General features: G+C 45.4%; 1 protein-coding gene across 2 annotated transcripts in view; it reads left to right on the forward strand.

The window, feature by feature from the left end:
- The first annotated feature begins 1,494 nt into the window (after positions 1–1,494).
- The window catches only part of TASOR2 (transcription activation suppressor family member 2), a 70,847-nt gene continuing 56,589 nt past the window's right edge, over positions 1,495–15,752 (forward strand). For both annotated transcript variants that reach the window (XM_030577611.1, XM_030577686.1), the window contains exon 1: positions 1,495–2,067. In XM_030577611.1, the coding sequence (XP_030433471.1) occupies positions 1,806–2,067 (262 nt within the window). In that variant the 5' untranslated portion in view covers positions 1,495–1,805. The remainder of the gene's footprint in view (positions 2,068–15,752) is intronic.

Raw genomic sequence — 15,752 nt, forward strand, 5'->3', positions numbered from 1 at the left:
AAGAAAGGGAGCTGAAAGCGGGAGTGAGAGATTGATAATCATTTTCTTTTGAATGGGGAAAAAAATATTGTGGGCCATTGTATGCTTGATTTCAGCCCACTTCAAGTCTTAGTTTTGGCCCATATCTTCAAAGGTAATAACTTCCATTGATTTCAAGGGAGTTAGGCATTTTTAGACCTTTGAGAATCCAGGCCTTTGATCCTAACCTTTAATAGCACTATATGTAGGGTTGGCAGAATTTGATTTTTTTTTTTCCAATTTTGAACTATTTAAACGTTCAGACTTGCAGGAAATTGTGGGTGGTCGGACAATTGTTGAACAACAGAAGATGCCGAGATTCAAAAAAGTTAAAGCTTTATAAACTGCTCAAACACAGGGTGCCAACATCACATGGCAAAATATACAAAGTAAATATGCTTAAATCCATAAATCAGACCTGGTTTTGGTATCCATTCACTAGACCATTTGTAACAAGCCTGATTCAAAAGTCTAGTAAGTTCTCAAGCAGGGGGTTTCTTACTTTGCCAGTTACTAATTTCAGCTGCATCCGACGAAGTGGGTATTCACCCAGGAAAGCTCATGCTCTAAAACGTCTATTTGTCTATAAGGTGCCACAGGATTCTTTGCTGCTTTTACAGATCCAGACTAACACGGCTACCCCTCTGATACTAATTTCAGTGATTATCAGTGGAAATATATTTTGTTTGGTTTGTGGGTGTGCCCTGCAATCCATGTTTACTGACATATGTAAAAATCTAATCTTTCCAAGCCTAAATATATGCATGTTTTCAACAGGGACATGTCAAGTTGAGTGATTTCCTATTATACTTTGACCAAATGTAGGGCATTGATATTCAAAATACACCTTTTTAACAGTCATGTTTCCTGCCTTTCCCCTTTAAACTCTCCTGTTCTCTTTAGATGTTAATCCTGACGCTCAGGCCGAAGATTTTCATTTAGATGGAGACTCCTAGATTTCGGATTAATTGTATTGAATTAGATTTACTGTGCTCACGCAGACCACTGGCGGGGTGGGTTTGCAGAGCTGGATGCCCCATTCCTTCCAACGAGGAAGGCTTTTACTGAAACGTCTCGCTGGACCATGCAAGATCTCTCTCTTCCTTCCCAATCCCCTCCTGGGCCTCGCTGGGAAGGAGAAGTGGGGATTCGAGTGTGTATTCAAAGCGCGCGACAATGAAAGCCCCATTCACACGCTAACACCTCTTTAGGATCAACTTTTGTGGCACGATTTTTTTAAGCTCAGCCAACGGGTTGGCTCCCTGCTCTTGCGTGGAGGGGAAGGGGGACCCCCAATCCCTCCACTCGTCTGCATTGGTGATGGCCACATGGGAAAAACTAAAGGCTTCGTGGCACTCAGCAGAATCAACTCCCCCTCGCGCTGCTTTGCAAAGGCAGCTCCTGGGTGCCTTGCACGGTGACCTTGCGGGAAGTATAACGCGTTAGCTTTCCGGTTCAGTTTTCACTTTCTCTCTCTCCTTCCCCCCCCCCGATTCCTCCTCCTTTTCCTCCCCAGCTCCGTTTTACTTCCTGGAGCTGGCGGATGGTGCGGGCAACCTCCCCTGCGAAAGCGGAGCCCGCCTCCGACATGTTTCCCTTTGCTTAGCCATGCAGCTTGGCCTGCCCGGGGGAGGGGATGGAAGACCTGCCACCCTGACCAGAGAAAGGGGGAAAATAAGCCCAGCTTCCCAGCCCTCCATGGCCCTTTCTCCCCGCTTCCCTGGCAGCGCGGTGCAAGCCTAGCGCCAGCTTGAGAGCCGGGGGGGACCCCCCTTTGCCCCCATTGAATGAGTGGGTTCCCACCCCCCCCATCATCCCTCCCCTCCTGGACCCGAGCCCAGGGACGGGGAAAGACCCCGCTGCTTGTGTGGACTGGCCGGACAGGCGCAGGTAAAGCCCCCGAAGGGAGCTGGGACCACCCACTGCCCTGCCACGATGCGGAGAGGCAGGGAGGGGCTGCCACATTGAGGGAGCGGGGGGGCGGCGGAGAGACGGAGCCCCCCGCCATGGGAGAGCCGCGGCTCGATGGCCCCGCACCGGCTGGCACAGGTGAGCGGGGCTGATCCGTCTGGGAGGGCGAGTGGTTTCTGGGCAGGATTTTCTCGATCCTTTAGGCCGATCTAGGCAACAGGGCAGGCTGCGTCTCTGCACAAGGGGGTCATTTGTGGAGGGAGGGGGTCTCTCTCTCTCTTTTTTTTTTAATATCAGACGACACCGTCCACCCAGTTGGGCTTGGATGGTTAACCCTCTGGAGTGCCCAGGAGACTCAGTCACGTGGGCATTTAGATTTGTTCCCTTCAGAGGTGATTATCCTGTTTTTTTGGAGAGAATTTTTTTGCAGATGGCAGGCAGCCTTAGCCATCGGAACAGCCCAGTCTCCTTACAGTGGGGGTTTGATGCTTAAATATGCATTGGTGTCTGTAGCATGTAATGCCTAACTCAGAACTATTGCTTGTAAAGTGATTGAAGAGGGAAGAGTTTTTTTTTTTAAATAAAGCCAGGGCTGTGTGCTCCATGCTGTATTAACCATGCCATAGGAGACATGGAGCCTATTCCCAGGAGGTTATCTTTTAAACAAGCAAACTGCGTGGTCATTAAATAAAGAAAGAGAATGGCTCTGAGTTACCTGTTGATAATGCAGTGCAAGAAAAGGGCAAATATAAACAAACAAACAAACAAATCTGTCCAAGCCCTGCATGTCAGTGTGACCTCTTGAAAAATACACACCTGGAAAAGGAATTGTGTAGCTTCACTTTTTCCATGGATGAATTGCTACTTTACTTGAATTATTATAATGTATAGCATTTCCAGACAGACATTTCTCCATCTGGAGAAGAACAGCAAAATCGTCATATTGCCCTGCTGTCTCCGGGTGGTATTTTGTGTGAAGAAAATTACCTGGTTGTGATAAGTGAGTGGGTTTGGGGGAGAGAGCCAAGAGGTCAGCTTATTTATGTATTGGACACTTGTTATTTAGATCCCTAGTCGACAATGTATATTGGATGATCCCCCTGCTCCTGCGCTGATTCTCTGCCTATGAAGAGGCCTGTTTGTGTAGATCATGTTGCAGGAAAAAGGCCTGAGTTATTTATTAATTTTGCACAATGGCTTCAGATTCTTTGATTATTGCCAGTGCCACTGCAGAGGCAGTAAGAATCAGCCAGCATTTCATAAGAGGTGCTTGTAAATTGACTTTAAACCAGAAAAAAATGGTAAAGTGTCCAATTTACACACAACTCACAACTGAAAAATCTATTCTTTGTTTATCATTTGTCACTCCAGTGTTCTGCTTAGGGATAGATTATTTGTTCGGTGCTATAAAGGTACGGGACAGTTAAAGGAGAGTGTTGCGGCCCTAAAGAGTGTGTAATTTGTTATACAGGGGTCAAATGAGTTTGTACTCGGGTGGCTAGTCCTTGCCATCATGGCCACACTGCCTATTTTAGTGTGCTAGCTCAAGCACTAGTGCCTTGTATGCCTACCCAATTAGGGAAATGCATCGCCTAACTCCTGGGTAGATGTACCTTTTAGAGTCCATATTCTCTGACCCTGATCCTGCAATGTTATATAATGTTTGGTCTGTTTTCCTCCTCAGTTAGGCATGAGATTCCCATTGCCCTTAGGACTTCTCTCAATACTCAGAACATTTAATATATTCAATTGAAAAAAAAATTAAAGAGGAAACCGAGTTCCTCACACATCCAAATGGCATGGTTTTCTGTAGGTAGGCACAACAGATATGGATTATTTCAGCTACCACCGGAATACCACAACTGGGTTGAAACACAACAGCTGTTTGATCAGCTAACAGCAGGTTTGGAGGGAAGGTGAAGAATATTTTATCCAATATACACTGTATGTGATAGGTGGAGTAAATTACCTGCCTTGCAATTTGGTCAGGACACTGCAGTTAGGAAGGGTTTTCTGCTTTGCTTATCTGCCTACTGGAAGCTGTAAGTATGACTCAGTGATAGCAATGTAATTTCCTCTGAGGACTTTTAAGCACAAGATTATATCTTCACTGTTGAGTCAAGCAGGAGGAGAAGCTGGGCTGTGTCGCAGAAACACTTGGGCCTGGTCTATGCTTAAAAATTAGATCAAGCCAGCTGCGTCGTTGCTCAACCCTGTGAAAAAATTCACACCCTGAGCGCCATAGTTAGGTCAGCCTAATCCATGGTGCCCACAGTGGAACAGCTTCAAGAGGAGAGAGTGGGAGAGCCCCCACATCAGAATATCCCACAGCCTGGTGATTAGAAGCATTAGCCTGAGAAGTGAGAGATTTCTGTGCGAATCCTTTCTTCCGTCCGCTTTTCAGGGGAATTGAACCTAGGTCTCTCACATCCCCAGGGAATGCTCTAACCGCTGAGGTAAAAAAGCTATAAGGTGGCCACCTCCACTACAGACTCACTCTGCCAGATTATAAATGGGACCCATTCCAGTAGGTGGCCCTTAAGCACACCTGCTGGATTGGGCCCCACGGGTGAGCCAGACCTCTCACCCCGTGGTTCGTGAATCACTGGAGCTTAGGAGGGAGATAGGTATCCAGATGCCTAGAAGGAGGCAGGAGTACACATGCCCAGAAGCAGAAGCGTAGACACTGAGACAACTGCTATCCTGAAAATGTAGGGGCTGAGTGTGTTTAGGCGCCTATAGGGTTCACCAGGAATTTTATGCATTGCAGTGAGGCCTAAAACTGGGATTTAGGTACCTAAACCCCAAACTGACACACGTAAGGACCTTTGTGAGCCTCACCCAACATGTTCAGATGTGGGTGGCTAAATCAGAGGACTGATTTTTAGGGGTCCTAAGCACACTAGCTCCTATTTAAATTGACAAGGCAACATGGGTACTTGGCACGCCTGAATATCAGCCCATATGTCAATGCCTAACTTTAGGCACCTAAGTTTGAAAAATCTGGTATAAAGATTTGCCTAATGTCACAAAGGATGTCAGTTTCTGAGCCAGGACTAGAATCCAGGACTTTAGACTCCCTATCCTCTGCTCTTACCACAAGAAAATGCTGTTTCATGTTTAATTCAGGTATAAGAATTGCACATTTCCCTAGTATCGATGCTCCTCTTACATTAATAGGAAGTATAGGCCCAAAATCCAAATTTGGGTTTTGTTGTGTTTTTTTTTAATGCAAAACCTATCTAAAATATTTCTTGAAAATATCCTTCTATTGGGCTTAAACTTCCCCTGGCTTCCCTGGATACCCAAGTTCATCATAATTGTGCTTCTGTAGGTGAATCAGAAAGTGAAACTGATTAGATACAAAAATGAAAGGGAATACAATAGAACCTCAGATTTATGAAAACCGGAGTTATGAATGGCTGGTTAACCACACATCTCATTTGGAACCAGAAGTACACAATCAGGCCGCAGTGCAGACCAAAAAAACAAACCAAAAAAACCCTAACTATAAAACTACTAAAAAATATAAAGGGAAAGTTAAAAAAAGATACTTGACAAGGTAAGGAACCTGTTTCTGTGTTTACTTTGTTTAAATTAAGATGGTTAAAAGCACTATTTTTCTTCTGCATAATAAAGTTCAGAGCTCTATTAAATCAATATTCAGATGTAAACTTTTGAAAGAACAACCATAATGTTTTGTTCAGTGTTATGAACATTTCAGAATTATGAACAACCTCCATTCCCGAGGTGTTCGTAACTCTGAGGTCCTACTATACTCTAACTTGTTTAACACTGTACCCACATGATTTGGAGGACAGAAAACTAGAGGTTGCTAAAAGTGGTGACTGGATTTTGGTGAGCCATAATCTTAGAAATGTAGGGCTAGTCCGTCCGCCTGCACTGAGACAGGGCTAAGTATACCTAGACCATCCCTGACAGATGTTTATCTAACCTCCTCTGAAAAACCTCCAGTATCAGGTAACTTGTTTCAGTGCTTAACTATCCTTATATTTAAAAAGTTTTTCCTAATATCTAACTTAAATCTACATTGATGTGATTCAGAAAAATCAGGAGAGCTATATGAACCAGTTTTGTTGGAGGAAGATCATAGAGGAACCAGAAGAGAGGAAGCTAAATCATGTCCTAAGACATCCAATACAGAGAGCAAGGAACAGGGAAATATTTAAAGTGAATCAGTTGAACCAGAGCAAAAGAGAAACCTGAGGCCTGAAAAAGAGAGAGAAATAAGAAATGTGGCATGTTATTTGAGGATTAGAAGATTGTGAGCATCTTCTAGATGTGTAAGCTGCAAGTAAAAGTATCACTAATTTCCTAAATGCTAAAAGGTCTTTAAGTCATGCTGAAAGTGTGGTAGATTTGGGAATACTCAAATCGGATAAGTATTTGCAGTTAAGTGAGTCCACAACAGGATGGCAACCAATTACTGGACCATCAAAAGAGATTATCTCCCTATTCCAACTAGGAAAGAATAAGTGAAGCCACTTAACAAGAAACTAAAATTTTCCAGGAGTGTTTACCGATTTTGGGTGCCTAACTTGAGACTCCTTTCTGCCTGATCTTCCCAAGTGGTAAAGACTTGGAGCTCCCCTCGATTTGGGTGGCATGGGTGCTCATACATTTGGGTAAAAATAGCCCAAGGAATATCAAAGCTTAGCAATCTAGACAGAAGCCATCCACTAGCTTCCTAGGGTTATATAAAAACTTCCCCTATGGACAGGTTAGTCTGTAATTGTCTGTTACAGGAATTTGCTAGTGCCAGAGCCAGCTTTAGGCCAATTGCCTGGAATCGGGCCCCGCATCCACGCCTAAGGGGGCCCCGCACCCTAAAGAAGAGCGCCTACCTTTTTAATTTTTATTCACCTGATGGCGGTCCGGGTCTTCAGCAGCATTTCAGCGGCAGGTCTTTCAGTGCCGCGGAAGACCCAAAGTGAGTGAAGGACTCCCTGCTGAAGACCCAGACCGCCACCAGGTATTCGAATCGGGCCCCGCACGTCCTAAAGCCGGCCCTGGCTAGTGCTATCGGTTGTTGTCAGATGGGATACTAGACCACTGGTCTCACTCGTTACAGCTTTTTTCCATCTTAGAATAGGAGCTACCTTTATGCCACAATCACTCCAATGTGATAATTACGTAGCCTTTTAAAATGTGCCTCACCATGGGCCTGATTCAGGGCACAGTGAGATAAATGGAAACACTCCTGTTGCTCAGTGGTTTGAGCACTGGCCTACTAAACCCAGGGTTATGGGTTCAATCCTTGGGATCACTTAGGGCAAAAATCTGTCTGGGGATTGGTCCTGCCTTGAGCAGCAGGTTGGATTAGATGACCTTCTAACCCTGATAGTCTATGATACTTTAATGGAGGTTGGATCAGACCACATACACCTAGGAAAATGTGAAATATAAAAAGACTGTTGGCATCCTCTTCTTTTTCTTCAAAACATCCAGGTGGCTGCAACTAGCCTGGCTTTTCCCAGAAATTATTAATGCTGATCTCATAGTCAAGGGTGATTACTCAGGCACGCCCTTGCTCCAGGATCAGAACATACAGCTGTGCAAGTACTCCCATCCCCAGGGTTGACCTCAAGCTGCAAGACTGTCTCCTAGGTATACCCTTGATCTCTTATATCATGTTTATTCCCCTGGCCCTACGGCTGTGATCACTAGAAGCACTAGGCACTTTAAACCCTACTCAGTGCTACCTGTGGCTGAAATACTAGAACCGTTGCCAGTGTCTCAAAGGGAGAGAGAATAGGTCAGGTAACAAGGGAGGAGATAACAAAGGGGAGAAGTAGAGAAAAGAAGACAGACAGTGGGATTGTCCAATTTGTAGAAAGGAACAAGATTGTAAAAGGAACTTGCTCTCAAAAATCTGTCTCACTCTTGTAAGGGTGGGACTCTGTACCACTCAAGCAAATTTCTTGAAATGAATCCTGCCTGTCTTGGAAAAGAGGGCCTGAGTATGGCAAGGCAAGTGCCCTTGCTATCCGAGATGCTTGCAGCTTTATCCATCTTGCTCTCTGAAACATTCTGGTGCCACTGAGCTGCATATCGAGACTCATCAAAGAAAATTCTAATTGTCTTTCCTATACTGTGATTTGCTGAGTCCCTGGCAAGAATCTAACCATGCAGAATTGTACTTAGAAGTAGATAGTCAATATCAATATGAATCTAGGCTGAAATCATTTGCCTTCCCTGTCATTACAGTATTTTATTCTACAGGTAGAGATTCTGACATACAGCAAAGGAATTAATTTCTAAGCATCTATTCATTGCAGTGCAGTAAGTGTTTGTTCCAAAACACTACACTATATGCTTTATAAAGGTAATAACATGTCACTTGATCCATGAAGTGATTGATAGACTACGTCCTGAGTTAGCCTCTGGTGGCCAATTTCCAAGTACCCATAATAACAATTAACCATGTAACAGTCTGTTAATTCTACGTGTATTATTACTCTTGGAGCAATGACCTAAATGAATTGTACATTATCTTACTAATTAGGAATACTTTGTCATAGTCAGATGATAAAAAGTAGCATCTTTCATATTAACATATCTCAATGCCTTACAGACGTAATATATTTATAAATGGAGGCACCAGCCCTGCAAACTTTGATGCCTCAGAGTAACTTTACGCATGTGAATAACCCCACAGGTATCCGTAGGAGTAGGTGGGTGGGTAGAGTAGAGTAGAGTTTTAGGATTGGCCCTTAAATAGCGAAGGATGATTACAGAATGTGTACCATACAGAATATAGCTAGAGACTCAAAGTTAAAAAGATTTAATCAAGTATGTAAGGCTACTCATTTTACGCAGCAGAATTCAAGGGACTCTCAGTACAATTTGTATAACTGAATGCCTGGGATTACTGAAACAATTAGCCTTACAAATCTAATTTCTTTTTCACCATTTATGCGGTTACTTTTCTTTCTGTTATTATACTCAGCTAAGATCGTGGAAAATAGGCAGTTTCACTTTTGTTTCTATTCTTCTCTGTTTCACTTTCAGCTTCTCAGTACAATGCAGACACTACAGGAGAATGCTTAAAGCTGAAACAGCTCTTTCCATTACAATTTAAAAAGCTTTCAATTTTTTAAGGTTTGCAACTTTTTTTTCAATGCAGAATCTAAATTTGGGCCTAACTATGGTTGAAAGTGCCCCTTTAGCCTTAAAGAGAATCTGAGAATTTTACTGAATTTCCAGATTTGTTGCATTTTCTGTAATTGTTTCCCCGATACATATCTACATACTAACTTTTTAAATTTTCTCCAGTTTTTACTGAATAGCTTATGCTTTAGATAACATAACTCCTTGTTTCTAGTAAACTATAAATGTTCTGTTTCTGTCACATTTCAGACAGCTTCCCAGACTCTTGTGAGGTTGCTTTGTTGAACCTGATCCTTAAAGATGCCAGCCACTTAAAATTCTCATTGATTTCAGTCCATCGGGCCCTTAAAATGCATTCGCCTGCTCATACAGGTTTATGACCCTCTATTATCTTTCTTTAGGCTCAGTGTGGCATTCACCTGCTGCTTAGTTTATATATAAGGACCAGGTATGATCTAAGGTTCTCAGTGCTGCAAGTCCTGACACATACAAGTAACTTTACTAATGCAGCCACTCTGGTCAAACTCTGATGCTGCGCTCAGTAATAAGTACCCCGTGCCTGGTAATATTTGCAGGATTGAGATTTCGAGAAGGATACACAAGGCCCAGTGGCAAACGTAGCTTAGGGTTTTTAATAATGAAAAATATCATTCAAAATTCCTTAAACGATTATTAAAGCAATAGTGATTCAAGAATAAATCCACCAACAAGCTCGTAGTGATTGCAGCATATCATTTAAACATTCATGTGTTTAAGGACAAGATCTGCCATAGGTTTCACTCTGGTTTTTGTGGTTCATTAGGCCACACGAGGCATTTACCTGGGCGTTGCCACCTCCCCCTCAACACAGAAAAGCCTCTCACCCGAGTTTCGTGGTGCTGTCAGCCAGGGCTAGCTGGCCCAGCCAGGGGGTGGATTAGAGCCTGAATTCTGCTTTGCGGTATAGACACAAGCTAAACCACTTGAGTTCTCAGTCCTCCAGTGCCAGGGCCGGCTCCAGACACCAGCACACCAAGCGCGTGCTTGGGGTGGCATGCTGCGGGGGGCACTCTGCCAGTTGCCAGGAGGGCGGCAGGCAGCTCCGGTGGACCTCCCCCAGGCATCCCTGCGGAGGGTCCGCTGGTCCCACAGCTCCGGTGGAGCATCCGCAGGCACGCCTGCGGGAGGTCCACCAGAGCCGCAGGACCAGCGAGCAGCAGAGCCTGTCCAGTGCCATCCCATAATTCCCCCCATGTGCCCAGGAGGATGGACACATTCTCCCACAATTCACTGGGAAAGAGCGGCTCAGCTTACTGCTGCACAAAGAACCATGGCATGTGCCCCCAGAAGTCTGGGGGAGCACAGCACCAGTACAGATGCAGTCACTCAGGTAGGGCATTGCACAGGGCCGGCTTTAGGATGTGCAGGGCCTGATTTGAAAGAGCTGCCACCAAAATGCCACCAAAGACAGTGGCAGCGTTTGAGCTGCTGCCAAAGTTAGCTGCAGCAATTCGGCAGCAGCTCAATCGGTTGCCGCTGTTTCCGGCGGCACTTCGGCGGAGGGTGTGGGGCCCGCTTCCTGGGAACTGGGAGAATCGCCCTGAAGCCAGCCCTGGCATTGCAGGGCAGCTGCTCACACCAAGGTTAAGCTAACCTGGATGCTGATCACCTGAGCTAACTCTGCAGCTAAAACAAGCCAGTGGAGTCTGAACTCAATGTCTTCACTGTTCATTTCAGTTCTGCTGTCTGCCAGATTGTGTCTTCCAAGCCACAGATAGCCCACATTGGATGTAACATTTGGTCACGAAATGGGAAAGTAGCCAAAAGGCTTGAATTAGCTGCATGCTGCTACCTTTCTTCCAGGCAGAATGTGAAGCTAGTTTTGGACACCAGGGAAAACTTACTACTGAAGGAATATGTTAATAATTCTGCAAACCTGGGTGATGAGAGAGACAGGCTGAGGTGTCAGTTCACAATTCCTCTGGCTTTTTTTTATTTTTTTTTATTTTTACTTAAAAGACAGATTGTGTTGCAGAGGAATGGTGGGAGGGTCCCAAAAAATGTGTGGGCTTTTATTTGGAAGTAGGGCAAGAAAGAAGGGATTGAATCTTCAAGCCATAAAGGGGCCAATGATGTTTTTTAGCTGATTAAGCCAATTATGTTTCTGAAGTTAGCCAGGAAAAGTCATTCACGGCAGATGCTGTTATCAGTCATGTAATGAGGTGAGACCAGACCTGGGTAAAGCCTGCAGTTCATCCTCTTACCATCAGCCCCTTCTCCGACTGAAGACACGACAGTACACAAAGGTGAACCTTAGGAGAAGATCTGTTTCTCAAAGAAAAGCCAAGCGCCAGGCTGTAGCCACTTGCAGGGCCCAATCCAGCCCCCTTTGAAGTCAGTAGAAAGATGAGCACTGACTTCAGTGGGAGTTGGCACAGACCTTAATATATGGAGATATGCCTATACCTCATAAAGCTGGAAAGGACCCTGAAACGTCATGGAGTCCCACCCACTGCCTTCACTACCAGGACCAACTAGTGATTTTTGCCCCAGATTCCTAAGTGGCCCCCCTCAAGGATTGAGCTCACAATGCTGGGTTTAGCATGCCAATTCTGAAAACCACTGAGCTATCCCTCCCCTTAGGGCACTGAGGGACCCATTGGACACACCCAATAGTCTCCTGATGTCATTGCTCGGCATCTGAGGCCTGGTCCACACACTGCTTTTGTATAACTCTCAGTTAGAGGTGTGAATCTTTGTGGCTGGTACAATTAAACCAGTACAATTGCCCAGGGTGGCTGCAGTTATATATAAATGCATCTTACACTATTAGCCCTGCTCCATGCTTAATATTTAGGTCGACATAAGTATGTGGTCAGGGGTGTGAAAAGTCCTCACTTCTGAGGGCTGTAGCTATGCCAACCTAAGTCCCACCCCCTGGAGATGCAGCTAGGGCAACAGAAGAACGCTATGTCACTAGGGAAGAAGGTGTTCCTATAGCAACGGAAAACCTCTTCCAACGGTGTAGGCTGTACCTATACCATGGGGTGATGCTGGCATGGCCCCCCTCCTGATCCCTTCCCTGTGAAAACTGCCTCCACCTCTTGAAAACTGCCCCACTGCCCCCAAATCCCACCCCCTGTAAAATTTCCCTCTTCCTCCCAGAAGTGCCCCCCAGATCACCCCTCCCCACTGCAGCCAAGCCTCCGTTGCTAGGGGTATGCATCGCTGGCCCTTCTTCCAGCACTTAGCATCGCCGGTGTCACCTGCTCACTCGGGATTGCTGTCCTCAGACAGGCCAGCCTACTCGGAGAGAGGTAACCGCCCTCGGCTGGACCTGAGTGGGAGAGGAACCAGCCTCCTGGGAGTCAGCCAAGCCCGCAGTTGAGGGGAAGGGGAAACCGCCTGCCCCACTGCCTCATTGCCTCCAGTCTCACCCTTCCTTCAGTGCCCTCACAACCAGCCTCCCTCAATGCCCCCTGCCCCCTCAGCCCTACCCCTAAATCCCCGGCTCTACCCACACACTCAGTCCTGAGCCCCTGGACCCTACTCCCAACCCCCCTAGCCTCCATCTCCCCCAAACTCAGCCTCCTTGTGCCCCCAATCCTACCTCATCCATCCTATCTTCCCTTACCCCATCTTTCAACCCTTCCCCAAACCCCCTGGTCCCCATGCCTCCACACCAAACCACTTAGCCCCCCATGTGCCCCAAACCCCAGACCCCCCCCCACAACCATAGCCGTCCATCTCCCCTCCCAACTCTGTCCCCAGCCTCCCCCGCCCTAGGACCCTATCTCTTTCCCCCACTCCAACTACCTCCTACACCCTTCTTCTTTTGCCCATCCTGCCCCACATACGTATCTTTCCAAGCCCCCTTTCAGACCTTGTTCCCTCAATTTATTTCCCACACCCCCACCTCGTCCGATGAACCCCTACGCCCAGTCCTCAGCCCCCAAACACATCTTCCCAATTCATTGGCATTGGAAGCCATCTTCCCAGTCTTCTTTCACACACAGTACCAACCCTGCCTCTGCTCTGTTTTACAGATGGGAAACTGAGGCTCGGGTTGACTTTTGCTTGGCCTATGTCACTCCAGAAGGTTGTGGCAGAGCTGGGGACCACCCTAGCAGAAGGAAGGGGGAGGAGAGCACGGATATGCTCTGCGGCTAGAACTTTTATGGCTTTGTGGCATTTCTGTGCCTTGTTTAGTTTGAGAGAGCTGGATCTACGTAGATGCTCAGAGGATAGAGCTAAACCTCCCCCACTTCCCCCTTTTTCCACACATACACACACATCAGAGAGAAAGTCCAATAGGGAGTAGAGTGCACACGCACTCCTACCCCCACAGATCCAACATGGGAAAGCACAGAGTCCCCTTGGAGTTTGGGGTTGAGCATTGTGGGAGACCATTTAGAAAGTCACATTCCTGAAGATTAACCCCTCAGCTGACTGTTGCCACTCAAATTCTCTTCCACTTCCCCCCAAACACTTTATGGGGTCTCTGGGCCCAGTTGAGCCCCCATCTCTTGCAAAGCATGGTACAAGGCTTCTCACCCCTAATGGGTTTATCTTCACTAGACTTGTGGTGAAATACGAACAGCTGCATTTTCCCCTGTGAATTTCAGTATTGAGTTCCGTAGGCTTATGCCAACCACCCCCCCTTTAATGCCCACCACCTCTGTTAATTAGGTTCTGAGAATTATAGGAGCTTCCTGCAATTGGCTACTGCTGGTCCTGAAACCAGATGTAAATCAAAAGTGTTTAAATGAGAATTAGAGAAAAAGTGAGAAATATAATTACAAAATGTGGCATTCAAAAGAGATTGCTTTACAGGCAGACAGAGAAGTGCCATCAAGTTGAGTGTCAGGCCTAGCTTTCCTCAGCCAATAATACATGAGTATCTGACACTTTAATAGTGCTTTCTATTCCAAAGGATCCCAGGGCATTAGACAAACACAGGTCCCAATACTGTAATTGGATCCATGCAAGCAGACTCTTTGACCCGTGTGGAGTCTCACGGAAACCCCAACACTCCAATCTTACAAACGCATGGGTGAGTGATTCTTGTGAGTAGAATCATAGGACTGGAAGGGACCTCGAGAGGTCATCTAGTCCAGTCGCTTGCACTCGTGGCTGGACTAAGTATTAACTGGGCTATCCCTGACAGGTGTTTATCTAACCTGCTCTTAAAAATCTCCAATGATGGAGATTCCACAACGTCCCTAGGCAATTTATTCCAGTGCTTAACCACCCTGACAGGAAGCTTTCCCTAATGTCCAACCGAAACGGCCCTTGCTGCAATTTAAGCAAATTACTTCTTGTCCTATCCTCAGAGGTTAAGGAGAACAATTTGTCTCCTTCCTTCTTGTAACAACTTTTTATGGGCTTGAAAACTGTTATCATATCCCTCTCAGTCTTCTCTTCTCCAGACTAAAAAACCCAATTTTTTCAATCTTCCTTCATAGCTCATGTTCTCTAGACCTTGAATCATTTTTGTTGCTCTTCTCTGGACTTTCTCCAATTTTTCCACATCTTTCCTCAAATGTGGTGCCCAGAACTGGACACAATACTCCAGTTGAGGCTTAATCAGCGTGGAGTAGAGCAGAAGAATTACTTCTCATGTCTTGCTTACAACAATCCTGTTAATTCATCCCAGAATGATTGCACTTTTTGCAACAGTGTTACGCTATTGACTCATTTAGCTTGTGATCCGCTATAACCCCCAGATCCTTTCCTCAGTACTCTTTCCTAGGCAGTCATTTCCCATTTTGTATGTGTGCAACTGATTGTTCCTTCCTAAGTGGAGTTATTTGAATTTGTGCTTATTGAATTTCATCCTATTTACTTCAGACCATTTCTTCAGTTTGTCCAGATTATTTTGAATTTTAATTCTATCCTTCAAAGTACTTGCAACTCCTTCCAGCATGGTATCATTTGCAAACTTTATAACTGTACTTTCTATGCCATTATCTAAATCATTGCTGAAGATATTGAACAGAACCAGACCCAGAACTGATCCCTGCAGGACCCCACTCGGATATGCCCTTCCAGCTTGACTGTGAACCACTGATAACTAATCTCTGGGAACAGTTTTCCAACTAGTTACGCACCCATCTTATAGTAGCTACATATAGGCTGTATTTTGCTAGTTTGTTTATGAGAGAGTCATGTGAGACAGTATCAAAAGCCTTACTAAACTCAAGGTATACCACATCTACCATTCCCCCCCCATCCACAAGCCTTGTTACTCTGTCAAAGAAAGCTGTTAGGTTGGCTTGACATATCCAGGCTGACTGTTACTTATCACCTTCTAGGTTTCTTCAAATTGATAGTTTAATTATTTGCTCTATTATCTGGAAGGGATCTTATCTAGTCTAACCCCCTGGGTAAAGCAGGACCGATCCCCAATTAAATTGTCCAACAGATTTTTGCCCTATATCCCTAAATGGCCCCCTCAAGAATTGAGCTTACAACCCTGGGTTTAGTAGGCCCATGCTCAAACCACTGAGCTATCCCTCCTCCTCTTTTAGTGTTTTCCCCCTCTCATTGAGTAATGGGCCTAACCTGTCCTTGGTCTTCCTCTTGCTTCTAATATATTTGTAGAATATTTTCTTATTACTCTTTGTGTCTCTAGCTAGTTTAATCTTGTTTTGTGCCTCGGCCCCATTAAAATCACAGGGGACTGCCTGTGTGAGTAAAGTGATTTCACGAGC

Source organism: Gopherus evgoodei, chromosome 1, assembly GCF_007399415.2.
Source record: "Gopherus evgoodei ecotype Sinaloan lineage chromosome 1, rGopEvg1_v1.p, whole genome shotgun sequence".
NCBI classification, from domain to species: domain Eukaryota; kingdom Metazoa; phylum Chordata; order Testudines; family Testudinidae; genus Gopherus; species Gopherus evgoodei.